The sequence below is a fragment of the Panicum hallii genome, chromosome 3, assembly GCF_002211085.1.
Source record: "Panicum hallii strain FIL2 chromosome 3, PHallii_v3.1, whole genome shotgun sequence".
Classification (NCBI taxonomy): domain Eukaryota; kingdom Viridiplantae; phylum Streptophyta; class Magnoliopsida; order Poales; family Poaceae; genus Panicum; species Panicum hallii.
The window spans coordinates 3,582,763-3,609,432 of record NC_038044.1 but is presented as its reverse complement, the minus strand read 5'-3'; the positions used below and the strand labels follow the sequence as shown (position 1 = coordinate 3,609,432).

The following is a 26,670-nucleotide window of genomic DNA, read 5'->3' as shown; positions in this document are numbered from 1 at the left end:
ATTCTGGTACCTGCAGGGGCGCGCGGCGGCGTCGAGAGGCAGGGGCGCGCGGCGGGATCGAGCGGCAGGGCCGGCGGGGTCGAGCGGCAGGAGCGCGGGGTCGAGCGGCAGGGGCGCGGGGCGGCGGGGACGACCGGAGGGCAGCGGGCGGCAGGGGCGCGGGGCGGCGGGGACGACCGGAGGGCGCGGGGCGGCGACGAGGAGCGGAGGGCGGGCGGCGCCGGGGAGAAGCGCAGCGGGGAGGAGCGGCAGAGCTAGGGGCGGGCCGGCGGGGAGAAGCACGGCGGGGAGGCGCGGCAGAGGGGCGGGGCGGCGGGGAGGAGCGGCAGAGGGGCGTGGCGGCGGGGAGGAGCGGCGGGGAGGAGCGGCCGAGGGGCGGGGCGGCGGGGAGGAGCGGCGGGCGGCGGGGAGGAGAGGCCGAGGGGCGGGGCGGCGGGGAGGAGCGAGGGGCGGGGCGGCGGGGAGGAGCGGCGGGCGGCGGGGAGGAGCGGCGGGCGGCAGGGTGCGGAGGGGAGGAGCGGCGGGCGGCGGGGAGGAGCGGCGGGCGGCGGGGCGGCGGGGAGGAGCGAGGGGCGGGGCGGCGGGGAGGAGCGGCGGGCGGCGGGCGGGAGAGGCCGAGGGGCGGGGCGGCGGGGAGGAGCGGCGGGCGGCGGGGAGGAGCGGCCGAGGGGCGGGGCGGCGGGGAGGAGCGGCGGGCGGCAGGGTGCGGAGGGCGGCGGGCGGCGGGGAGGAGCGGCGGGCGCCGGGGAGGAGCGGCGGGCGGCGGGCGGCAGGGTGCGGCGGCTGGGCGCGGGGCGCGCGAGAGGAGAAGCGAGCTGCGGCGCGGCGCGTGTAGTATGCTAGGGTTCGGCCGAACGAGTAACGGCGTTTGGCTTACTTCCGACGGCTCAGCCCCTGCCGTCGGAAGTTACTGTTATTTCCGACGGCCGCTGAAGTAGCCGTCGGAATCTACTGTAACTTCCGACGGCTACGCAGTGCCGTCGGAAGTAGTATATACCTCCTACGGCCTGCAGTGCAGCCGTCGGAAGTTAACGGGGCCGTCGGAAGTACGCACATTTCCTGCAGTGCACCATGCAACCCTACATGGAGAGGACATCCGATCCACAGGACGAATATATGAAGCATTACCTATGGTTGGTTGGTTGGCCTTGCTTGATCACCTAGCATGCAATGGAGCCAAACTCTCTGCCTATGACCAATTAATATATGTAGATAGATGCATAACCCATATTCACCAGTGTGGGTTTTTAAGGTACCATGCATCTCGGCAAGGTGTGGGGGTATATACAAGATTTATCACTAGATTCATGTTTTAAATATCTTTGAATATCATAGGAATTTCATAAGATTTCAAAAAAATCATGAAAAACCCACCATCTCTCAGCGAGCATCTGTCCAAATGCATCCACACCCTCCATGAATGCCCCCCGCATCCTCCAAGCTGAACTGAAAGCAACCCGGCCCCAGAGCAGCGTGCCACCAAACTTATAGGCCGCAGGCCAGGCCCCGGCTTCGCTCGTCCTGATCACTCCTACCAATTCGCCATCACCCCCATCCAATCCTCTGCTCATCTTTGCTTCGCCCCTCCTCCACTTCACTTGCACCACAGATCAGTCGCCATCATCATCGTCGCCTCACCGAACGCCATCACAAGAACCAAATCTTGCAGCTGCCTGCTTATAGCCCTAGCAAGGTGCAGGTAGCAGCTGGATTATTGGTCTCGGTCGGGAGGAGCGGAGAGAGGAGGCGTCCGTCCATGTCGAGCCCCATGCACGTCCGCAAGGCGATCCACTTCGCGTCCCTGCGCGCAAGGCTCGCGCAGGGGAAGGGCGGCCTCGCGCTGCGCCTCCTCCTCGCCGCGGCGCTCGCCGGCTTCCTCCTCGTCTTCGCCGCGCGCTCGCTCTCCTCCCCGTCCCCGTCGCCGTCGACGGCTTCCCGGCGGCAGGAGGTGGCGGAGTGCGGCGGCGGCGACAAGGGGTTGCCGCTGGCGGTCGCCGAGGCGCTGGTGCACTACACGACCTCCAACACGACGCCGCAGCAGACCGCCGACGAGATCGGGGTGTCGCTCCGGGTGCTGCAGCGCCGGGCGCCCTGCAACTTCCTCGTCTTCGGGCTCGGGTTCGACAGCCCCATGTGGGCGGCGCTCAACCACGGCGGCCGGACGGTGTTCCTGGAGGAGGACGCGTCGTGGATCGCCAGCGTCCGCTCCAAGCACCCGTCCCTCGAGTCCTACCACGTCACCTACGACACCGTCCTCACCGAGGCCGACGCGCTCCTCGAGCTCCGCGACCACCCGGCCTGCGTCGCGCAGCCGGACCTCGCCTCCGCCGCCGAGGCCTCCTGCCGCCTCGCCCTGCGCGGCCTGCCGCCCGCGTTCCACGAGCTGGAGTGGGACCTCATCATGGTGGACGCGCCGACGGGGTGGACGCCGCAGTCCCCGGGGCGGATGGGCGCCATCTACACCGCCGGCATGGCGGCGCGCGCGCGCCGGCCCGGCGACGGCCCCACCGACGTGTTCGTGCACGACGTCGACCGCCCCGTCGAGGACGCCTTCTCCAAGGCCTTCCTCTGCGAGGGCTACCTCGCCGAGCAGGTCGGCCGGATCAGGCACTTCGTCATCCCGTCACACAGGGAGAAGGACGGCACGCCATTCTGCCCTTGAGGCTTGAGCTCCACCACTACCAGCATCAAGGCTCTGCTTTTCGGCGTTGCCTTTTGCTTTGATGCTTAATCGCTTTGCTTTACAACATGAGGATAGCACACCACCACCCATCCGGAATTCCTTCTTGATTCTTTCTGTACTGCTGCTGCCACTAGTGTACCTATTACTGCTACAAGAATGTTTCATGATATATAGTAGAATTTTGGGGGTCACACACTCACACCCTGTTGGAACCGGGAGGCGATGGTGTTGGATCTTGTGTAATTTTTTCTTGATTTTGTTTGGATGCGGTATTTCACCCTTTTGTTCTTCTTTTTTTCTCTGTTATGGATGGGATTGGATCAGATCGAATGGTGCATCTTAGTCACACGTACTATGCAAGATGGTGGCGGATCAAGAGCTGGAACTTATGAGATGTAGGCATTGGCAAACTATTTTTGTTGGATGTTGATGATGAGAGTTTGTCGCATTGCTATCTGCTACCAAGGGCATGTCATCTACAGAGAGTGGCTGAGAGCTAGGCAGGAAAAAGACACTCCTGATGGAAGTGTCACACCTAAGATGTGGATGTTAAGAGTACTATCATCTTTTTGAACAAATGAATATTGTAATCCTGCAAATTGGGACGAACAATTCAGGGTTTAAAGCTGCTACCTGCATGTTGGGTACCCTGCCTGTGACACTGTGTTGTCTCTAACTTCACTGGTGTCTGCCAACTGGGACCAGCATCTTGGAATGTTCATGCAGTGCGTGGTCTCTTGCTGAACAAGTGGCGACGACATGCCCCGTTGGGCATCTGTGAGCAGGGCTTTGATTTCCATGGCACGGTGGCCAACGAGGAAATAACCTTGTGAGTCGTACCTAGTTCATTCATCGCAACCATCCTATGTAAGACATCAACGGAGAAAAGAACCATGTTCGGCCCTCAAAGCCACCAGATCCCAGAGGCAAACTAGAAAGTGCTTTAGTACTGCTTTACCAACCACCCGGACAGTAAAGCGAAGCCAAAAAACTTGTTTCAGAAAGAAAAAATGTAACGCCAGCCGAAAAGCAATATAGGAGTTTCTCTTTTATTTACAGCAACTCAAGTGAAAACTTGTATACCTATAGCATCTTACTAGTGTTAGAGGTAAAGTTTTTAAATGTTGAGTGTATAATTAGCGAGGAGAAAAGAGCAGATTTTTTCCCCTAAGAAACATTTATTGGGCAGTTTTTTTATTTATTTTAGAGTTTGTTTATAATTAGCGAGGAGAAAAGACCAGATTTTTTCCCTAAGAAACATTTATTGGGCAGTTTTTTATTATTTATTTTAGAGTTTGTTTGATTGCTAAGGGTAGTATCTGATCATCTGGAATGACTAGCGAGTGCCTTAGAGTTGGGCAGGGGTATTAGGACACTCCTTGTCAAAGTGTCACACTTTGTCGTCTATAAAAGGGACAGTACTCTATTAGAGAGCAATAATATGCTGAGAAGTGAGATGAATAATGTTAACTTGCATACCTGGATGGAAAGTTCAGGGCAGGGAGCCCTTGCTGGCTGGACTGAAGTCATGACACGGTTGGATTCTTGCTGGTACGTACTCCACTGAGTTTGATGCTTTTGGAGTGTTTCTGCAGTAGTTTCATCGCCTTTTTTTCCCCATGAAAGACAGTACATGTCCGGCTGCAGTAGTGTTTCATCGCCACTGTCGTACCGCATCTAATCTCGTGTGTTGGATGACTCCCCTTCTGCCCTTGAGCGATCAATCAGGCTTTGCCTTTTGTGTGTCTGTTGCTTTCCTTTAATTACTAGAGGATAATACTCCACCAGCTATCTGGAACTGGCTCTTGATTCTTCCTGTACGGCTGCCATTACTCTACCAGCAGCTTGGTCAAGGATGTTTTATGATACAATTTGAAGGTCACACCCCCATTGGAATAGGAATAGGGAGTTTGCATGCGCCTTTTGTTGCGAATTTTGTTTCCAGTTTTATTTGGAGTAAGTATTTGTGGTTTCTGAGAATTGGGTATGAACATGACAGCCATGAGCCATGATGAAAGTGTCACTCCTAAGATTCCCATCTAGGATATTTCTTTTCTTGTAGCGATAATGTGCTAAGACGAATAATGTGAAAATTGCATAGTGGGATGAGATATTCATCAGGTCAGAAAAAGAAGTTGAGCATGAGTTGGAATGAAGGCAACATTCCAGGTACTACCAACTGATGGAACTCAACTACTGCTGGCACCTTACTTGTGTAGCAGCTGTGTTGTCCTCGACTCTTTGACCAACTGGTGAGCCTGATGATCTGAATTTGATGTCTTTGGAATGTTTCTGCAGTGCATCCTTCACTCTATGCTGAACAAAACAACAGAGAACATGTGACATGCTTGAGTTAGGCATTTTGTTGTAGGCAGCAGGTACTTGATCCGCATGGCATGATGGCCCAAGAGGAAATCAACTTGGGGAGTCGTACCTAGTTCATTCATGAAAGTAATCCTATGTAGTACGAGTGTCAGTGGAGAGAAGAACCATTTTTGACCCTTTGCAGAGGCAGTTTCCGGTAGGGAATGCTTTACTCCTGTACCTACCAATCCGTCAGCAAAAGCATATAGGCGTTTTTTTTTCAAAAAAAATCTGGGAAAAGTGACAAACAATGTTCTATGAAAAACATGGGCCAAGATAAGTGCAAAATTTCAAACTTGTCTGCAGTTTATTTTTAGAGTGTAGGGAAGTGCAGATTTTGCCTAAGTGGTGCATGTTCATCTCAGCGTTTGTGTGACTGCTGAGGACGTGCTATCATCATCTGGAGTGCATGAGTGGCTGCGAGCTGTGTTGGAGTGGGACACTCCTTATCAAAAGCGTCAGATCTACGATGTCATTTCAAAGACGCACTTTTTATTGGAGAACAATAATAGTACGATGAGTACTGTTGCCTTTGCACACATTTGGCTGGAAATTTCATGTCAGGGCAGGGAGCCAACAATGTCTGCTGGTCTGGACTGCGGCCAGGGTTTACAGTTTTTGTACTGCTCCACTTGCTGTGTACAGTTTTTGGCTAGCTGATGGTCAATCTGTCTCACCTGACCTGAGCTGTGCAAATCTGATGCTCATCAAAGTGCCACCGACGGTAGAATAAATCAGGTCTGCTAGACATGGGCCGGACGGAAGAAGCTACCACTGACTGGACACCATTGAAAAAACAAAGTGGCCCAGTTATACTTTGTGCTCCAGGAAAGCCCAATCACGAGGCCCGACACTCCGAAAGGCTCCCTTGTAGCAATCGTGGCCCCATCTCCTCCACCGCCGGTGACGCCATGGCTTCCTCGGCCGCAGCTGGTCGCCGCCTCCTACTCCTCCGCCACCACCACCTTCTCCCGAGACGCTACATCTCTTCCTCATCCGCAGCCGATAGTCTCGACGATGGCGGCGGCGGCGGCCGCCTCAAGATCTTCGACCGCGACCTGAAGCGCCGGCACCGGGACCGCGCAGCGTGGGCGATGCGGGAGACTGACGGGTTCGTGGATGCCGTCGCAGAGAACCTCCTAGACCGCCTGGAGGACTGCAGGAAGGCGTTCCCCTCCGCGCTCTGCTTCGGGGGTTCTGCCGGTCCCGTTCGCCGCTTGCTCCGCGGCCGCGGTGAGCCACCCATCACCCCCCCCTCTGCTCTTACTGTGTACTAATGGGGGTACTACTCCGCCAAGATCCTATCAGTTTAACCCGGAAATGAACTGATTGTTTGCGTGTCAGGTGGAATTGAGAAGCTGATCATGATGGACATGTCGGCCGACATGGTGAGGAAGTGGCGAGAGTCAGAGAATGCTACCGACGACGGACCAGAGACGCACTTTGTTGTCGGTGATGAGGAGTTCCTTCCGATCAAAGAGAGGTCAGGGTCAAAACCAGATTGGTTACCTTCAATTCTTTGTTGGTCTTGGTTTCATGTATGCGTTATGTCGAGAGTAAAATGTATTCCGTAATAACCCACAATAACTTTGCTGAGATTTCGATGTACGTCCTGTACTTGTGGGGTCTGGCAATCGGCTGCCATTTCTAAACTGGTGATTTTCCATTGTTGATCCACCTTGATTTAAAAATGTGACCTTTTATATCGTAGAATTGAATATGAAAAATCATATGTTTGTGTTTCCAATTCTCTTGCACGAAAAAAGTATTATCTCATTCGTTAGTTCAGTTTCCAATTCCTCTCCTCCTACCTTGCTTACAGATTAAAGCATACATGAGGAACAATATGATTTCATCATTCTTGTGTGATTTCTCATGCTTGAGTGAGTCTGTCGCTGTCAAAAACATAAGCAACAGTACACAGGTTGATCTTGCTGCATTTACTCATTATGTGGTTCATGGTTTCTGAAGCTCACAGGATTTGATAATAAGCTGTCTTGGGCTTCATTGGACAAATGATCTTCCTGGAGCAATGATACAGGTAATTTTCTTAATCTGAGCCCATTTGTATTGCTATGCTCGGCTTTGAACAGTCAGTTGATTACTAGAAAATACCTTAACTATTGATAACTTGCATTATTACCTTTCGGTTGCAGTGTAGGCTGGCGTTGAAACCTGATGGCCTTTTTCTCGCTGCAATTCTTGGTGGAGAAACACTGAAGTGATGATCTGTCACATTGTAGAGAAAATTTAAAATTCTATTCTCTCAGTTTTTAATTTCTCTGTCTGACTTGTCTCTCACTGGTTTCTAATACTAGGGAGCTTAGAATTGCATGCACCATTGCACAAATGGAACGAGAGGGGGGCATCAGTCCTCGAATGTCACCTTTAGCACAAGTATGGCTTATTTATGTAATTATGTTCCGAAATTTTGCTTAGTGGATATTTCTTTTTGAAATTTTGCTTAATGGACATTTCTTTGTGAATTTTTTCTTAAGGGACATTTCTTTGTGAATTTTTTCTTAATGGACATTTCTTTGTGCTTCCTTTGCATATTTGTTACAAAACTAAATAGTAAAATTCTACTGATGCTTTTTCTTATGATTTAGACCATGCAGCCATGTACACTAGTTAGATATTTTTAATTAAAGTATACAAGTAGTTAGATTGAATCTTACATGCACGCAACTACTCTATCTTGGCCTTTATGTATCTATTTTTCTTGACTGCGGCTTTATGTTGCACCTTTCAAGGTCCGTGATGCAGGAAACCTTTTGACAAGGGCAGGCTTCACCCTTCCAGGAGTTGATGTTGATCAGTATACTGTTAAATACAACAGTGGTTTGTACAAAAAGAAAACTTAAAATTTATGATGAGTACTGTGTATTGTTCCATTTCTCTTTTCATTACAATATTATGTGATGGTAGAATAAACATGTATTTGAACTTTTATGCTTTGTTTGTGTGTGGTATTGTTACATCCATCAAATAGCAACAGTCACATCTATATCAGTCCTGGATCTTTGCATAGGCTGCATTTCGAATAATATACTATGAAAGTTCATTCTATATCAAAGAAATACGCTGATTTTGACTATGGAGATTTACGGATTACTTACATGTAATGTGGTTTGCTGCTTTTGTCAACTAGCTTTGGAACTTGTTGAACATCTTAGAGCAATGGGGGAAACAAATGCTCTGTTTCAAAGAAATCCTGTGAGTATCCAACATACCATACTTGCTTCTTGAAAAATGGCTACGTACCCTAGTAACTGAACTTGAATTGGTTTTGCGTTATCAGGTGTTAAAAAGGGATACAGCCTTGGCGACCGCAGCAATTTACCAGTCAATGTTTGGGTTAGAGGACGGATCTATTCCAGCAACCTTTCAAGTTCTGTATTTTTCTTGTTGGAATAAAGCAAAGCAGACTTTACCTTTATTTAAGCCTTAACTGGTTCAGCAACATCCTTTTTTTCTCAGCAAAGCTGAATTATTCTGGGTTAGAAATAATTAATTCCCGTATTAAAAATGATACGCAAACTGGGCCTCTGATTACCATTTTTTTGTACAGGTAATTTACATGACTGGCTGGAGGGAGCATCCATCACAACAAAAGGCTAAGAGAAGGGGTTCCGCGACCATATCATTTAGTGACATACAGAAACAATTTGCTCCCAGTGAGAACTGAGCTTTGCTGCTTCAAAATGGCAGGTGAATGCTGGCATTAACTTCATTTGTGTTATTTTCGCTATCTTTTGCAACTCTGCTAACTCTTGGTTTTCTATCACCAGTGTTCCCTAACCCCTTGATCTAAAAAAAAAAAATACATGGGGAAAGAAAAGAAATCTTCCAAGAGCTCCACCCTGAAGCTTCATATTTCTGAGGGAGTGAGGGTTCACATTTGCAGAAAGCAAGTGCGCTTCTGTTGGTTGTACCAATTTTCTGTGGGAAATCACTTAATCTGTATCAACCATGATCCTGCTGCGAATAGTCAGTGCATGGAGAACCGATGTTGCCTGTTGTATGTAGGTTCATACTGAATTTGAGGAAACCCAGAACATGTGAAACGTTACGAGACACTACCACTGTTATTGTCGTGACTTAAACAGTTTCCCTGCGGCGTCCAAAAATTACGAGACACTACTACTGTTATTGTGGTATATCTGTGAGTACAAAGAACAAACTTGGAACTTCATTTACTCCCTTAACAAAAGTGTTCAGGCTTTTTGTCGGTGATATGGCTTAGTAATCCTTTTACATAAACTACCGCAGCCTCAGAATTCAGACGCCAATAATACTCTAGCGTGCATATGCAGCTGTGGTATTTTTTTCCCCTAATGGGCTGCAACAATGATTGTCTACACCAAACTTGCTGGTTGAAAAAGAGTCGGTCTTTTCTTTTAGAACAAGGGTCATTCCAGTTATCACCCAATATTTTACGATACTTAGCATTGACTCCTCATTTGTTAAGAACTCAAGCTAACCTGAAAATACATCATGCTATTCTAGACGCATCATCCTCAGCTAGCAGTCAGGTCTTAAAGAAACTTGAAACTGTTCGTTTAGAGCTTCAAATTCAGCTCATATGTTTCATACTCCAGAGTTTTGTCAGAAAAAGGGATGAACAACTTTACGATGACAACATTACAACTAAAACAAAACTTCACAAAAAATGCCTACATTCAGGTGCTCATTCTCTAAATAGAATAAAGAAGAAAAACCTCTGTATTCACGCAGGCTCTGCAACCCCCTTGCTCATTTCTTTACCTGAGAACTTAATGATATTTGCAATGTAATCCACTCATTCTCTTTGTAGTATGATGCTCCCAGCTTACCGATCTTTGCGATGGTAGTGAGCAATATTGCCTTACCATGCAAGAACTCTTGCAGCAGCTTAACATGGCAGCTTGCTGAAAAGTGCTGTGCATGAATTCTAATTTCAAGTGTTGAAAGCGCCAGCAGCACCATTGAACCCTTGTTCAATTCTCCTACGACCTCCAGCTGCTCTATGTTCTCCTAGCTATCTGCTTCCCTTGCTAAGGCGTGCCTTGCGCACCGCTTCTTGGATGTGCCTCTCGTGCTCCTTGAGCATGTCATCAATGTTCCCTCCTGGTGGCATCAATGGCCCAGAGTAGTGTATCCTTTTGTACTTCCTTCCATGGTTCTGATTGCAGCAAGTCGCAGACATAAGGTACAATCCATGTGAAATGAAAGAAACCTAGTGTACTTCTCTGTTCCAAGAGTAGAGTACTAACCTCCTGTAGGTCCTTTTGAGAAGGAGCAGGCCTATCAGCTGGCTGGTTGTGATCGGTAACCTCAATACCATTCTTCAAATTGGTTGCATCATACTGTGGTAGATTTGAATACGATGATACTTTCTTCCTGGCGACATGAACAGAGCTGCAAATACGACCAGGAACTGCATGGTGATCGGCGTAACCCCTCATGTTCCATGTTGATCCACATTCAGGAACCTGCACTGAGGTTGGCAATGCCCGAGGCTCCACCCGGAACCCTGGCACGCTGTCCTCTGGGTTAAACTTCTCACAGGTGCTCTTTGAAGTAGTATGTGTGGGTTGCTGCAAGGTGACAGAGGCATTCAGAGTTGGTGAATTCCCTCTTGATCGTGCAAGTCCTCAAGAAATGATGCAGTGTTATAGTTTAAGATGCCATTCTTTGAGTAACTGTTCTTGAAACTTGTGATTTTTTAGACATTGGAATTTCTATCATTAAAAATATATAGAGCTTATAAACCGTCCAACTGATATTTATGACAAAGGTACTACTAATCAAGTACTGAAGCGGTTTGGAATGTCCATCTATCATACTCACCTTCACTTGAGCAGCAATATCAATGGCGCGACTGGTTACATGATTCTCATTTCCGGGTTTAACAGATTCAGCTCCTCGTCCGCCAAGCTCTGCGTTTCTTTGCCTGGAGGAACAGAAATGAGGAAGACTGAATGTCAGCATCACAATGAACCCCAACAAAGTAGTCGTGAAATCCAAACATGTAAGGGGTAACATAAGATCTGCAACTTGTACCTCCTCGCCTCTTCTTGCCTGAGTCTAACATCATACTCTTTGCTTGGTGGAAGTTTCGGTAGGCTTGAAGGATCGCAAGCAAGTGGTTTGGTTCTGAAAAACTGAAAGAGGTTTGATACATAGCATAAGTGCTACAAATCCAAGCATGAGTTTGTGAGCCAGGCCGTCTCAAGCTACACAAAAGATTATCATAAAAGAAGTGCAAAACTTACATCACTTTCAAGAGCTGAGGCAGCTGTTCCACGAACTTCTGGTTCTAGTGAAAGCAAGGAGTCTATGAGAACTACAGCTGGAGGGGGGAAATCTTTGAAAGTCTCAGCAACACACCGCCCATATTGCTGCTGAGGCTTGAACATTGCTGTTTCTGGCACCTTTGATTTCTTGCAATAATACTCAGGTGGTGACCCACATAGCTTAAAGATCTTGTGAATTTGCTCCACCTAGCATAATATCGTCGCAACAGGACTCATGAGAACTCAACCACAAAATCTAAAGAAAGGATGAAAAGAAACTTGTATGGTTTATTCTTTGTGTCCAAAAGCAAGATAACAAACCTCGGTTCTTCCCGGCATGATAGGTTTGCCAGCAAACAGTTCTGCCAAAATGCACCCTGTACTCCACATATCCACAGCAACACCGTACTCCGTGGCACCAAGCAAAAGCTCTGGCGGTCTGTACCATAATGTCACAACACGGCTTGTCAGCGGTTTTGGATTGTTGGGATCATAGGTTATGGCCAGGCCAAAGTCTCCAATCTTCAGCATTCCATTGCCATCAATTAACAGGTTTGAGCCTTTGATGTCTCGATGCAGAACCCCATTTTTGTGGCAATGGTCGAGGCCATGTAGCAGCTGCTGAACGAAGCACTTTATCTGATATTCGTGCTGTAATTTTAGTTTATGTATGTTTTCTAAGTGATCGATGGAAGAGTAGTGTGATAACCACCTGTGGCTCAGTGAGCTTGAGGCCTGGAGTTGCAACAAGACCAGCAAGGTCGTGTTCCATATACTCGAAGACAAGATAGAGGCTCTGTGAAACACGAGATGTTATAATCCCTTCAAGCTTTATGACATTTGGATGATCTAGTTTCCGAAGAATATGAATTTCTCTAGCCATGAAGCGCACACTTTCGGGGTCCATATTGAAAAACCGCACCTTTTTAAGTGCGACAATTTTCCCTGATTCGAGATCCCGAGCTTTATACACGATACTATAAGTTCCTTGACCAATCTGCAACACAACAGAATCTATGCAATTATTCAAGTATTTTGCATTGAGGAAATCATTCACTCAGTATTTTACCTTGGCCAATTTCTCAAATGAATCTGCTCGCCGAGGCAACCATCCTTCTACTGCTTTAGGTGCCACATTTATGAGCCAAGCTGGCCAACCAGCAACTACATGCTCACCCGAGAGCCCTTTAAGGTCAGCATTGTTGCCACTGCTGATCCTAGCATCTAAAGCTACCACCTTCGCTCCACCGTATGAATCTAATGTGCTGGAGTTGAATGTATTTTCTTTGAACTTCGCATTCAGCACCGCAGAGTCATCTCTCCATGATGGTGTTCTGTGTCCAGAAGTGGCACTATCATCTTTGGCGCCTTTGGAGCAAAGGCAGCCCATAAGATGCAATGCCTTCTTCTTGAACGAGTTAATCGCACTGAAACCAATTTTTGCAGTTTTTCTTGCTAATCTCTGCACTTGACAAGAAATGACCATTGCCTGAATTTCCAAACGATGATTGAAACAACATAATGTGAGTTTTTTATGCTTTCCAGATAATATTAAGAAACAAACTAAATGTTTCTTAAACATTACTGGGCAGAAAAAACACGGAAGCCTTTTTTTTAACGGGGAAAAGATGGATAGACTTAGATTGGAGAGAAACTGAAATGCGAAACACAAATTGAACATTAAGGTAATAGTTTCAAGGATGGCAGCCAGTCAATTGACATAAATTTGTACGAATCCGACCAGTATACCAAAAATTAACTGCACATGGATTCTTTAAAACTTACTTGAGTAAATACGAAGCACCAAACGTTATAGAAACTCACCTCTGGGAAAAAGCAGAGCTCTGACCCTATGGACAATTTGTTGAACGTGTCATCATAAGCAAAAGACAAAAAGCCATGTATGATAGAAAATTCAGCTTGGTGTGAGGGAACATGCCAGCAACAAGAACCAAAAAACTGGTACCGATATGTTCTTCCTCTTCAAGAAAACATTATGGCATTCACTCCCCATTTCAGAACTTGGACAGAGAGGGGTGATTGCAAAAAATAACAACAGATAATAAAATTGAATTCAAGATAGAAGACAGATTCCAAGTAAGATAGATTTTGTAAAAAATCTTTCATTTCTCCTCTTTCTTTGTTCTAGAGAAATACATGTGATAAAATGTGAAAAAAAATCAAAGAGAAAATAAGCAAACCATTAGAAGTTACTACCGACCAGGTATTAGGAAAGGAATGGATGAGAGGGTTTCTGACGGCTAAAATTAGTTAATGGTTATATTTATTATCTAAAAATAGTTATCAGTTATGCATGTTTCTTTTCTTCCATGCCACTATCATGGACAAAAAAAGAAAACAAGCATGGATAGTTATTTAATTTATTATCATATTGCAGAAAGATCTACATATTATTGGAATTATCCATAGTTATAAGGAGGTGGTTTGTTTGTTTTGGAGGTCAAGTGCTTGGCCAGAAGGAATCTGAATTAATTGACCTGAATAAGATGAGCCATTTGTGAAGGATACCTTTCGCGAGAGATGCTGAAATGGTTCTGACTATACCAACACGAGATGAAATGCCTTGTGTTTAAGAAATCTGGAAGAGATGCCTCTTCCTAGAGCGGCGGGGCGGCAGTACAAAAGTACTGCAAGTTTCCCATGGTTTCGGGATTTGGAAAATGCAAATTTCAAACAAAGTAAAGGCATTTTTTTGGAGGTTTGCACACAGCACATAACATTTACCACTAAGATGGAAGATAGCTTGCTGCGGTGTGAAGCCGGATAAATGCTGTCCTATGTGCTTCAGAATAAAGATCCATGTGGATGTGGACACAGTGTCATACTGCCATACAAGAAATAAAGCAAATGGAGGGAAAACAAACAGATCACAGAGCAAATATGCATCTCGGAGCTTGGTTGTATATCATTATGAAGTGTTAAATACTAATAGCTCACGCTCGGGAAGTCCAGTTTGTAAAAGATGGCAGAGATTAAATGCTCCTTTCTTGAAGATTAATTGTAATGGAGCTTTCAGCCCCTCATCACATAGTGGTGTCTTGGGCTTTGTTACCAGAGTCATGGAAGGACAGGTGATAGCAGGGGTATTGGGAGATGTGCCCATTTGCATAATGCTCACCATGCTGATATTGCGTCTTCAAGCTTCAAGGTAGGTAGCAGTCCTCAGCATGGAGCATGTTATTCTGGAGGGTGACACCTTATATATCGTAAATGGACATCAAAATTCAGAAATTGATCTATCTAAGATAGAAGTGCGTATGAAGGAGTGCAAAAGCTTGTCATAGTTTTTCTCACGTGCCATGATCCTGTGATTCGGTAGCTGGTATATCAGCCTTTGGCACCAGTGTTTCATCACTTGATCCCATGCTTTGGCAGGGTCAGCTGCCAAACTTTGTCTATATCCAAGCCTCCAACAATTTGGTTGAGGGTAGTGGACTAGTTGGTAATGGAATATCTTTTCAATCTTAACAAAACTATAGCTGAGAAAAAAAAATTCATTTATAAATTGTCATGGCTCACTGAGTGCTGCAGAGGGGAAGTTAGTTGCTTGTAGCATATTAAATAAGACTCTGAACACAGTGTAATATAAACAAATAATTCATAATGATAATAACAACAACAAACTAAAATAAAATTCATATTTCATTGTGATGCAAATCATGTTGTTGCTGAGGGAATAATGCCAACAATATTATTTCTTGTTAGTACAGTATGATGAATGTTAAATTACACACTCAAGAAGTGGTGTAATTGCTAGTTGGTCAGAAAGAATGTTGCTTTGCAGTAGGTTTACAACTATAAAAAGGAGTATCAGTATCACTTTGAAAAAATCATAAAACACATAGTCGTAGGAGGTAAAAGGTAAAGAACCTGTACAAAATCACTGCTGTTCAGAGTCCAAAACTGGAGTTGGTAAATTAAACAGAGTAGATTTCAGGTCAGCAAACCGCTGTGCTTCCGAAATCCTACCGGCACCAACAAGAAGGTGGATGATGCAGTCAAAATTCTCTTGAGATGCTTCCAGTTTGTATTCTTGCACCATGGAGTTAAAAATTTCAAGGGCTTCATCATGTAACCCTGCAGCATTGCAGATTCTCAGAACCACGTCGAAAGTAGCCTTGGTAGGAACAAATTTATTTGACAGCATCCAAGCAAAAAGATCCAGTGCCTCCTTATGCTTCTGATTGATTGCATAAGCTTCTATTATTGAAGTGCAAGTCAGGGATCCCTTGGACTCAGTTCGATTAAAAACCCTCTGTGCTGCCTTGAGGTCTCCGCACGTTCCGTACATGTTTACTAGTTCCGCTGATACTAAAGGGAGAGGTTCCATCCGCAACTTTAGCACCTGACCATGCACTTCCTTGCCAACTTTTAATGCCCCAATATCACAGCAGGCACTCAACATCCTGGTGATGGCAACAGCATCTGGCCTACGGTTTGTCAGCAGCATCGATCTGAACAAATCAACAGCAGTCAATGGGTCTCCATTCTTGAGATAGGCATCAACCAATGCAGTCCAAGCTTGTACAGTCTTCTTGTCCATATCATGGAACACCCGGTGACAGTATTCCAAGCGATCACAGGAACCATACATGGTGATCAGTGATGTGCACAAGGAGACATTGGGCAGGAACCACCTCCTTAAAGCGTATGCATGGAGCTGCTTCCCCTCCCTCAATACTTTCAACTTTGTGCAAACTGGGAGGACAGTCCCCACTGCAATGAGGTCTGGCCTGATTCCTTCTTGCTGCATCCAAGCTATGCACCGCAGCGCCTGGTCTGGCCTGCCATTGGATGCATACCCAGACATCAAAGCTGTCCACGACACAGCATTCCTGTTCTTGCTGCTATAGAACACTCGCCTACCTGAGATCATATCGCCACACTTGCAGTACATGTCAACCAACCCTGCGTAGACCTTTGCAACATCTTTACGATCTCCAAACTTCTTCACCACAAATCCATGAATTTCTCTACCCAAGTTCCGCGCCCGCAGCTCTCCAATGACCGGCACAATTGACGTGAGCACCACGCAGTTGACCTTGATCCCGTCCTCTACCATCCAGCGGAAATGCTCCAGCGCCTCTCTCTTCATCCCCTTGTGTGCGAATCCAGCAATGGCCGCCCCCCATGCGACGACATCCCTTTTGGTCATTTCCTCGAACACCCTAACAGCAAGCTTCACTTTCCCGCACTTGAAGTAGACATCCATGAGCCCAGTCATCAGCATCCCCGGCGCGCCAGCGAACGCATTCTTGATGAGCGTCGCGTGCGTGGCAGTGGCCATGGCCATCGACGGCCTAGCGCTCCCGGAGATGGACTTGAGCACACAGCCGTAGGTGTACTCGTTGGCATCAGCCCCTGCGGCGCGCATCTCCGCGAACGCATCAGCGACAGGGCCCGCTGCCTCGCCGCGGCCACGGCGAACGTGCCCATGCAGGAGCGCGTTCCACGAGTAGGCGGTCGCTCCACGCTGCGGCATCGCGTCGAGCACCCCGCGCGCATCGTCGGCGGCGCCGAGCGCGAGGTAGAGCTCTACGAGCCGGGCGAGTAGGAACTCGTTAGTGTCCAGACCATGGACGCGGAGGTGCGCATGGACCTGGCGCGCGTGCGTGAGGGAGCGGCAGGCCGCGAGGAGCGCGGCGAAGGCGGAGGCGGTGGCGGGCACGCCACGGTGGGAGAGGTGGTCAAGGAGGGAGAGCGCGGACGGGAGCCGCCCCGCGCGCGCGAGGCGGCGGAGCTCGGCGGACAGCGCGGAGGCGTTCTTGGAGTCCGGACGGAGCTCTGCCTGCGACGTGCGGGGGGTGGACGCGGCGCCGACGAGCTGCGCGCGGGGTGGACGCCTCGCGGGGAACGGATGAGTGAGTGGTTTGGGTGGGGAGACGGTCTTGGCAGGGAGAAAATGGGGGTGGCGAATGGCGGCGACGGAAGAGAAAGAGGAAGAAGAGGCGGAGGACGCCATGGATGGCATCCGCCGGGGCGCGGAGAGGTTTATGTTGGGAAAGAGGTTGATTCGGATAGAGCGGAGGGGATCAGATATTAACGGCCAATAAGCAAAGAAATTCAACTTTTACTAGCTTCACATAAACAAATGTGCTCCATTCCATTTTAAGAAAAATCAGAGAAATGGTTGCTCAGATTAAAGAAAATGTATGTGTTGTTTTATCTATTTTCAGACAACAACACGTCTATTATATAGCTTTTCCGAAGAATATAGGAATAAGTGTGACATAATGTCCAATATTATCACATCTCGTAGTATGCTATGGTTCAATTTTTCTTTTTTTGTTATTTACGTAAAGTATGTAATGGTAAGGTTTGTCTCGGTGCTTCATTATTTACCTGTGATATATAATTATTATAAAAAGTGACACATTTAGAGAGTGACAGAGCACAGGTTAATAACCAACTAAATTAGATGGTAACAATTGAAATTAGACGATCCAAAAAATACGCCACCGCTATACATGGAAAAAAAAAGTTAACCAGAAATCAACGGGCACCATGCATCTAGGCCAATTTTTTCTAAGTCCTAACAAAATAATTACACTTACTGAACAATTAACCAGTGTTTGCACTTCGTGGATAACTATATAGTCACAGATTTCGAACTAATATGCTCTGGAAAACCGTAATTACTGTATAAATATCTTTAGATTGCACTGTCAACCCGTATAGTACAAGACATGTATTGCACCGGAAGCTACTGCTGATGTTAATCACCACGTGATCAGGGACTAATCCCAATGTTAATCACCACACGATTACGGAGGGACTAACGCCCAGGCAGATCTATCTATTCCCCGAAGCAGGCACCCGGCGGAGTCAGTCGGCCAACTCCAGTGGATCTGGACCCGCGTTCAGCGCCCCCCCCCCCCCCCCCCCTCCGTTTTCCCTCCCGATCGCCTCCTTCCCTCTCTCTCCGCGGCGACGACTGGGCGAGCGGCGCCGCCCTTCCTCCGTCGGGACCTTCGCCGGCGAGGTACGCACGCCCCTCCCCTCCCCTTCGCTTCCCTTCCGTTCCCTTCCTGCTATGCGAAACCGAGCCAGATCCAGACATCCTCCCGCCGATCTGCTCCGCGCAATTCTCTGTAATTCGTCCTCCTTTTGCTGGCCATATAGACGCATCATGGGAGGTTGCACTTTTCTAGATCCGGGCTGCCTCTGCCAATTTTCTCATTGCACTCTTCCAGATCCGGCTCTATGCGATGCGTCCGCGCCTTGTTCCGGCCGATCTACAATGTGGCACCGTGAATGATACCGCGGTAGTGTTGTTTGGATGAATTTCTGTAGTCCATTTTTGCGCTTTCTTCTTTCCACGGCCTTGAAAGGCGTGGTATACTGGTAATCACATCAGCTTGCACCAGCGGTAGGCCGGTAGCTGCATGTCCTTGATAATGGGTTAAGACGCAGTCGCGCGAAATAGCGCGCAAAGAATGGTTTTTGGAGCACATCGTCTGTATGTTTGAATCTGTCGTTAGGCGTCTGAATTATAAAATCCCTATGTTTGTTCCCTGCATCATGTGATGCAACTGATCCACTCCCTGTTTGCTGTCAGTGTTATGTGCAAAAACTTGTTGCATGTACAAGTGGCATTTTCAACTGAGATCACATCGCAGGGGCAAGCCAGTTGCCCTTTCCTTGGGTACTGCCAATTTGTTGAAAATAGATACCTTTAGTTGGCTGCAATTGCCCCTTTTTATTTTTCTCAGTTCTGACAATCTTTGTGGCTACTCTGCTCATCGAGTATTGTTTTCCATGGCAGGTGCATAATTTGTGGGCTTGGTGATTGATAGATCCAGTGATCAACAAAGTGATTGAAAATGGTATGGCTAATTGGTTTCATTTCCTTTTTCACTTTTTTTTGAACATGGTTTCCTTTTTCACTTTTACTCCTCTAGTTAGTTAGTGCTCCTAAACTGATTTAATCTTCTGATTTCAAGTTTATTCCTTTGCTATTATTGAGTTGTTGCATCTCGTTTCTGGAAGGGGCTGATTGATTTTTCTTTTGTCGTTTGTGTACCCTCAGGTGGTCCTTGCAGCTTCCATCGTTTCGAAGTCGGGAAAAGGTATGGTGCTCTAGTTAATCAGATCCTTCGTTATTGTCAATTCCCATAGAATTTTATTTTGTACCTTCTTATTTATCTGTTATTTACCTCTGTTAGTTCTAGTCATCATTTGCTACATGGGCATGGTAGCATCCTATCACAAATTTGGTATCATATTGCTAACTAGTTGGCTCTTTACTTATACAAGCCTATGGGCTGCCATAATATGAAACCACTACATGTTTCAGTTTATCTAGCTTTCCCTCTGGTTGTTAGTTTTTTCTTTAAATGAAGTGAAGGGACTGAGCTGAAGGCTGTTCCTTTTCTGTTTTCAATTGCAGCGCTTGTGTCAAGACAGTTTGTTGACATGTCTCGCATAAGAATCGAAGGATTACTTGCTGCATTCCCGAAACTGGTTGGAACTGGGAAGCAGCACACTTATGTTGAAACAGAAAATGTGCGTTATGTTTATCAACCTATTGAAGGTTTATATCTTCTACTTATCACAAACAAGCAGAGCAACATTCTTGAAGATCTGGACACTTTGAGGCTGCTCTCCAAGCTCGTATCCTACTTTCACATAGATTATCTTTTTCTTTGGAGTTTACCTTATTTATATGATTCTATTTAATCTATATGAATTAAAATAGAACCTGGGGGCTGGGGGTGGTGTAACTTCATGAGCTTTACTTTCATAGTGATAGGTTCAAGATAACCGTACTGGCTATTCTTGTGGAGAAAATGGAAGTTATAAGTATACATTACATCCAAGCTTATCTGGATTTTACATATTAGTGAGGGAAAAAACATAAAAAGCAACAAGCACTGTAGGTACTTGAAAGTATCTATGCAAAACCTTTACCAATACGAATCTCTTTTTTTAGAGCTGTGTATATATATCAACTTTATGTTACTATTCAGCTGTATGTTCTTTTACAGCAATATTCCAATACGATGGTCTCCTTAACTTTTGGTAAGGTGCCCGAATACTCCCCTTCCTTGGATGAGGAGGGTGTCTGTAAAACAGCATTTGAGCTTATATTTGCTTTCGACGAAGCCATATCTCTTGGAAATAAGGAAAATGTTACGGTGCAACAAGTAAAACAATATTGTGAGATGGAGAGCCATGAAGAGAAGGCACACAAGCTGATGATGCAAGCCAAAATCAATGAAACCAAGGATGTCATGAAGAAGAAGGCTAATGAGCTTGACAAAATGAGGGTCTGCACTACTCTTTTCACCAGATTTAGAATACATTCTGATTCATTTGAGTTGTTAATCCATTCAGAACATATTTTGGCAACTCCAGTTTCTCATAAAAATAACTTGCTGGGATGGCATCTGTGAGGTATAAACATACATAAAAGATATGCATGTATCCTTTCTGGAAAAAATTGGATAGGTTTTATGGATTGAAATTTTCATCAGAGGACAGTGGGACCTAGTCTATTTAGAGGAAATTTTAGTTGGGTTCCATTGCCAGGATTTTTGCATTGTAATCTCATGTCAGGCTATTTTGGGTATGCATTTCAGTAGTTAGTATTGTACTGCAATGATATTTTCGGGTATTCTTTGTTAATATCTAAGAGGTTATATTTTGTGTGGTGTTCATTGCAGATGGAAAGAGGTAAACTTGACAAAGGAGGATACTCTTCAATATCTGGTCCACGTGTGATTGAAAAAACTTTCAATGATATGAGCATCAGTGGTTCTCGATTTGGTAGTGGTTCTGGATTAGGTGGACTGAGCACTGACATGGACTCATTTGCTAGCAAGCCCAAAGGTAGTAAGGCCTCTCCTGTATTTCTTGATATATATTTTACTTTAGAAAGGCCTCTTATTGCATCAATTTATGTCAATGTATTAAAGTTTTTTTCCTTTTTTTTGCATGCGCATCTAGTTCTGTTTAATCCTGATTTGCTGTTAAAATGCTAGAGACAATACAGGGCTAGCATATGACCTGTATTTGATTCTAATTGCAAGTGACTTTTCTACAGGTCGTCCATCTCAACCTGCTACTGCACCTGGTAAAGGTTTTGGCATGAAATTGGGCAAGACACAGAAGACAAACCAATTCCTCGAATCATTGAAAGCTGAAGGAGAAGTCATTTTGGAGGATGTACAACCAAGTACAGTTCCTTCAAGATCGTCTGCTCTCCCACCAAGTGATCCTGTCACAGTGACTATAGAAGAGAAGCTAAATGTTGTGGTTAAAAGAGATGGAGGTATTAATAACTTCGATGTTCAAGGAACCCTTGCTCTTCAGGTTCTTAATGATGCTGATGGTTTCATCCAATTGCAGGTAATGCTTTTCTTAAATTCTAGTAGTATTGTACTTGTTTTCATCCCCCTTTTATACTTGTGTATGGAAAGCTATAACTGTGAAATAGTACAAAATAGTACTACCTCTGGTCCATTATATTTGACATTATTTGACATTGCAGACAGAAATTTTGGCCTACAGCCAGTTCGGATTGCTTGTCGGAAATGACGAATATAATGAACCAGGGGTAGTATAGAACTTTATATTTGCAGTGTCATGTGTATATGTATTGAGATTGTATTCTATTCAGTGTTGTGGTCTTTCCTGTACTGCTGCCCCAAAGACAACACTATTCTATACTGTAACTTTCACCTTCATTTATGCGTCTTGTGTTGTTTATTTTTATTACTGGCACAAGGTACTTTATTGCACTGCAGTATATAATCATACAGTTTTGAGCTGGTTTTTCTGATATATGGTGTGTTGTAGATTGAAAACCAAGATATTCCTGGACTTAGCTTCAAAACACACCCAAATATCAACAAGGAGTTGTTTAACAGTCAGCAAATTTTGGGAGCAAAAGATCCAAACAGGCCCTTCCCGAGTGGTCAGAATGAAACTCCTCTGGTGAAATGGAGAATCCAGGGGATGGATGAGTCATCTTTACCTCTATCAGGTGTGAAATCACTTTGTTTTCTTGTGTCTAATAATTTGCTAATTTGAACTTTCAGTAACATGCTTTTGCTTGGTGTAGTCAATTGCTGGCCGTCGGTATCTGGAAATGAAACCTATGTCAACATTGAATATGAAGCTTCTGAAATATTTGATCTGCACAATGTTGTCATATCTATACCTCTGCCAGCACTTCGGGAGGCTCCAAGTGTTAAACAGATAGATGGAGAGTGGAAGTAATGTTTCCTTTTCCTCTTCAATTTAGTTATTGTTATTTATTTATTTTACTGAACATTTGTATCCTAGATGGTAGTACACTATATAAACCTGGAAAAGGACTGTTATGTTTACTGCATTATTCCATTTCCTCGTGGCATTACATGATGCGCCTTTCTTTGTTTTATTCAATTGAGCTTGTGTTTGTTGTCTCAACTTTGTTTTACCGTTTCACCTTTCCTTGTGCAAACAGGTTTGACTCAAGAAACTCTGTGTTGGAATGGTCTATTCTCCTTATTGATCAGTCGAATCGCAGGTTGGAAATATTTAAATGTTAAGCCCATGATTATCATTCTGTTTTGTAGATTGACTTCTTGCGTCTTAACTTTTGCTTTCTGTGCCCTTTGCAGTGGTTCCATGGAATTTGTTGTTCCCCCAGCTGACCCATCATCATTTTTCCCCATCTCTGTTGGGTTTTCTGCATCCAGTACTTTCAGTGATTTGAAGGTTAGTTCCCAGTTCCCACACACTGGTCGAATGAACCCTCCTTTGTGTGGTGCCACCTTATTCATCCCTTGTCAATTGTGTTTATCTGAAACTTTTCAGGTTACTGGAATCCATCCTCTGAAGGAAGGCAACCCTCCCAAGTTTTCACAGCGGGCTCGTTTGCTCACTGCTAACTACCAAGTGGTTTAGTGCTCTTATCAAGGTCGAGTGTTGTTTCACTTAAAATACTTCCAACAGCACATGATAGTGACATAATGTATTTTGCCATGAACTTGTGTGAGCCATGGCAGGGAGGATCACTTTGCATTTGGAGAATATTCTTTTTTGTCCCTTCCGTTTTTAGCATGTTGCACAAATTGATGTTCTGATGTATTGCTACCTAAGAAATAAGCGTGTGTTCTTGTGTTTCGATTGCCTGCAGTATTGTACCGTCCTTAACCCCTCCTAAGAATGCTGTTTCCAGGATCAGGTTTGTTGGTTGCCTGGGCTAGGCTTAGAACCTGAGCCAGTTCTTAGTTCTTACCCCTCACGTTGTTTTAACATCATGTTATTCCATTATTTCTTAATGATCAAGAGGACGATAAACAACGAATTAACTTGCCTGAGATGAGCTGTAATAGTAAGAAAATAGCTTTAATAATGCGAATCTTTGCAGCACATCATGATTCAACTAATATGGAGGAAGGTGCCTCATTTTGATAGAACAAATAAAGCAGATCAGATATTAACGGCCAAGCCAAAATAAAGTTCTTGCTAGCTTCACTTAAAGAAGCGTGTTTTGTTTTCCAAAAAATAGAGGTAGAAGACCACTTGAACTCCCGAGGAACACTTACAGTAAACTGATTGCTTATTAGAGAGTGCATGTATCAAACTAAAACAGATATATATATATATATTATATAATATTTTTGCATATATGGAAAGAAAGCATGGTACAAAACCATATCACGCACATGTATATGGAGGCAAAACATGCTGGTCATCACTATATATGTATTCGTCTCTTTTCTCCCACCCTTGATCAATCTAGCTACGCCTTCTGGATCCACTAGATATGATGTCATCGAGAAGATACGGTCCATGATCCCTTGAGTTCTGGCATATGAGAAGAAATCTCTTGAGGTGTAATGTCTTCGTTCATCATGATATCCTCCCAAAACTCGATCAACAAGGAATCATCGGCCATGTCAACTTCATCCCAATTGATATTCTTGTTATCCCCACTTAATTTAGTAGCAGAAACAACTTCTAAGCTTCCATGTTGATGTTGAACATCATTACTATTGATTGTAGCTTCAAGATTGATGCCACTAATGGCATTGGTTGTGCTATGAGCATGTATGTCACTTCTGATCTGTGCAACCTTAGGATTGATATGATTTGATTCGATGATACCAATAGCAATGGGGCCACTATTATTAGCTATCTGTGAAGGAGGTGAGAATTGCAAAGAGGATGAAGGAATATGATAGTATGCTGCACCTCGATCTTGAGCACGAACATTACTAGTGCTAGCATAACCAACACAATAGGAAGAAGTAGAAGCAATTGTGCTCATGTAACAAGTATTTGGGATATTTGGTTGTGCTCTTGGAGGTACTAAAGTAGCATTTGTTTCACTCACGGTGGGTGGGGGAGTGATTGTAGTTGGCATCAAGGGGCATGCTTCTTGCAGCAGACATGGCAAGGGTAAGGTCATGGGACAATCGTCTGTTAGTGGCAAAGGAGAAGAAATACAAACATTGGGAGAATATCCGGTAGATAGTGGAATAGATTGCAGCTTCTTGTACTGATTGGAAGAAATCAGGTGGGATGTCGATGATTTATTTATCAAGCTATGATTGCGCATCTTAGTAGACTTCAAAAGAGGAGTAGAGTTGTGCTTCTCCTGATCAGTGTGTAGAATATCGTTCAGAAAACCAAATGACTTAATGGAGGTAATGGCCTCAGCAATATCTGAGTCCAGTATGATTTTACGTTGATGCGAATTAGCACACATCCAAGCACGAAATGAAAGTTCTTGCACAAAGATCTCACATGCCTTTGTTAGGAAAGTTGGGGTGTCGAATCTCATCATTATTTTACCCTTCTTAGCACAAAGGACCTTCTTGAGACGACTCATGGGGAATGCATATTCATGGAAGTCCTTGATTGCCTTAGCTTCTTCTTGTTTCTTCTTCCAAAACTCCACTTTCAACCGTTGCTCAGACTCAAGTAATGACTTCTTTGATGATGGATGAGTGTCAATAGGATGATCCATTTCTTTCATCTTTAGTCTTGATATATGTACCTAGATATGTGACGCACATTTAGCTATTGCTTACCTTGATATTGTAATACAAAAATGAACTATTGATTCAACTAACAACCTATTAGTTATATTCCACTGTCATGGAGAAGGAGACAACTTTGCAAGAAATAGACTTTATTGAAGTAGAAGACATAAGATACTATAGAAACAAGCTCCTACACAAACTAGTTGTGAGAGTAGCAAGATAGATGTTGTACCTTATTAGCTGATTAGAGTTATGAAAAACACTAGAACGAACTTTGGAAACACGATCGGTGATCGGTCAGGATGGGCCTCATGTACAACAGTTCTTATAGGAAACCAAGAGGTCAGTTTGTTGAAAAGAAACAAGGGAGATTAAAGAAAATAAAAAGGTTGTTGCTTGTTGATTGATTTCTTATGGCTTCTTGCTATTCTTTTTGGCTATATACATGCACCTTTTCCACCATCTTATAAAAAAAGTTTATGCCTCACATTTTTGAACCATTCATTCCATATATTTTTCATGCTAAAATAATTAAATAATTCAGTGCAGCAGCGAATTCACACTTGTGTTCACACTTGATGCAATTCAAGCATATTTGCTTTTGATCTAGTAGATATAGTTGGTTTGTCGTTATCCATCTTTATGCTTGTCTATAATTGGTTGCTTTGGTAAAGATAGACTACCTAACAACTTTCTGGTTCTACTAGATATTACTTGTGTATGACAACTACAATGAATAAGTAGGTGAGAGTATGCTACTAGTTGGATTATTCATGCTATGTGTTTGTACAATTGCGTTTCGTATACGCTTTATACATTCCCAAAAGGTTACCTTTTCTTTGTCACTACTTCAATGGAGTCTGTTTATAGTGTAAAGATGTATTTTTCAACCATTGCTTTTGTGTCTTGTGGTCGTTTGAGGTGTAAAGGTGTCCTTAAAAGTTTACTTTCTTTATTTGGCATAAATGCAATGGATATCTATTTGTGGTGCAAAGGTGTATTTTTCTGTCATTCCGTTCATCTCTTTCTAGTTCATGTGTGTATTGCTTGTACATCTTCTACTTAGTTTCCTTCAGTCATGGTTGTTGTAATGATCATGTGATCTTTTTTTACTTCATATTTTGGCGATGTATGTTGTCAGGAGTACATCGTGCAAAATCTATAAAAAAACCATTAAAGACATTCATGATTGAAAATGCATCTAGGCCCCTAGTGGGTTTTGGTGAATAGAATGACACCGCGATTAAAGAACTAATGATCTTGTTGAGTATATGAGCAGGAATTGATTGTTATATCAATGGAATATTTATGATGAAAGATATTGAAAGTAAAGATAAAAGGC

The 26,670-nt window shown here is 44.7% G+C and overlaps 5 protein-coding genes across 14 annotated transcripts; 3 read left to right on the top strand and 2 right to left on the bottom strand.

The window, feature by feature from the left end:
• The first annotated feature begins 1,296 nt into the window (after nt 1-1,296).
• LOC112885261 (glucuronoxylan 4-O-methyltransferase 1-like) lies at nt 1,297-3,291 on the top strand. Its single transcript, XM_025950921.1, has one exon. It carries the CDS (start codon nt 1,757-1,759, stop codon nt 2,660-2,662), a length of 906 nt encoding a protein of 301 aa, XP_025806706.1. The 5' UTR covers nt 1,297-1,756; the 3' UTR covers nt 2,663-3,291.
• A 2,609-nt stretch (nt 3,292-5,900) lies between these two features.
• LOC112885260 (putative methyltransferase At1g22800, mitochondrial) lies at nt 5,901-9,253 on the top strand. The gene is made up of 10 exons (XM_025950919.1): nt 5,901-6,280; nt 6,392-6,530; nt 7,019-7,088; nt 7,204-7,268; nt 7,366-7,444; nt 7,801-7,888; nt 8,199-8,263; nt 8,349-8,438; nt 8,619-8,758; nt 8,839-9,253. The coding sequence occupies exons 1-9, from the start codon at nt 5,959-5,961 to the stop codon at nt 8,733-8,735; spliced, it is 1,035 nt and encodes a 344-aa protein (XP_025806704.1). The 5' UTR covers nt 5,901-5,958; the 3' UTR covers nt 8,736-8,758; nt 8,839-9,253.
• Nucleotides 9,254-9,585: 332 nt separating this feature from the next.
• On the bottom strand, nt 9,586-15,035 carry LOC112885258 (probable serine/threonine-protein kinase At1g09600). 9 transcript variants are annotated; one of them, XM_025950917.1, is made up of 9 exons: nt 12,395-15,035; nt 12,248-12,339; nt 12,038-12,121; nt 11,647-11,764; nt 11,305-11,532; nt 11,093-11,193; nt 10,880-10,982; nt 10,303-10,626; nt 9,586-10,211 (listed from the first exon to the last, which is right to left on the bottom strand). In XM_025950917.1, the coding sequence occupies exons 1-9, from the start codon at nt 13,004-13,006 to the stop codon at nt 10,068-10,070; spliced, it is 1,806 nt and encodes a 601-aa protein (XP_025806702.1). In that variant the 5' UTR covers nt 13,007-15,035; the 3' UTR covers nt 9,586-10,067. The 9 variants fall into 9 exon arrangements, with proteins under 9 accessions (XP_025806702.1, XP_025806697.1, XP_025806698.1 ...); XM_025950912.1 differs by having other exon boundaries at nt 11,647-11,964; nt 12,038-12,322; nt 12,395-12,814; nt 13,111-14,973; XM_025950913.1 differs by having other exon boundaries at nt 11,647-11,964; nt 12,038-12,322; nt 12,395-12,814; nt 13,150-14,973.
• On the bottom strand, nt 14,971-17,373 carry LOC112885259 (pentatricopeptide repeat-containing protein At1g71460, chloroplastic). The gene has a single exon (XM_025950918.1). It carries the CDS (start codon nt 17,315-17,317, stop codon nt 15,227-15,229), a length of 2,091 nt encoding a protein of 696 aa, XP_025806703.1. The 5' UTR covers nt 17,318-17,373; the 3' UTR covers nt 14,971-15,226.
• An 837-nt stretch (nt 17,374-18,210) lies between these two features.
• Nucleotides 18,211-23,468, top strand: LOC112886752 (coatomer subunit delta-1). 2 transcript variants are annotated; one of them, XM_025952735.1, is made up of 12 exons: nt 18,211-18,328; nt 19,112-19,172; nt 19,376-19,415; nt 19,736-19,959; nt 20,373-20,615; nt 21,012-21,177; nt 21,392-21,696; nt 22,147-22,333; nt 22,412-22,565; nt 22,799-22,861; nt 22,956-23,052; nt 23,152-23,468. In XM_025952735.1, exons 2-12 carry the CDS (start codon nt 19,170-19,172, stop codon nt 23,239-23,241), a joined length of 1,572 nt encoding a protein of 523 aa, XP_025808520.1. In that variant the 5' UTR covers nt 18,211-18,328; nt 19,112-19,169; the 3' UTR covers nt 23,242-23,468. The 2 variants fall into 2 exon arrangements, with proteins under 2 accessions (XP_025808520.1, XP_025808521.1); XM_025952736.1 differs by lacking the exon at nt 18,211-18,328 and adding an exon at nt 18,905-18,991.
• The last annotated feature ends 3,202 nt before the right edge of the window (nt 23,469-26,670 follow it).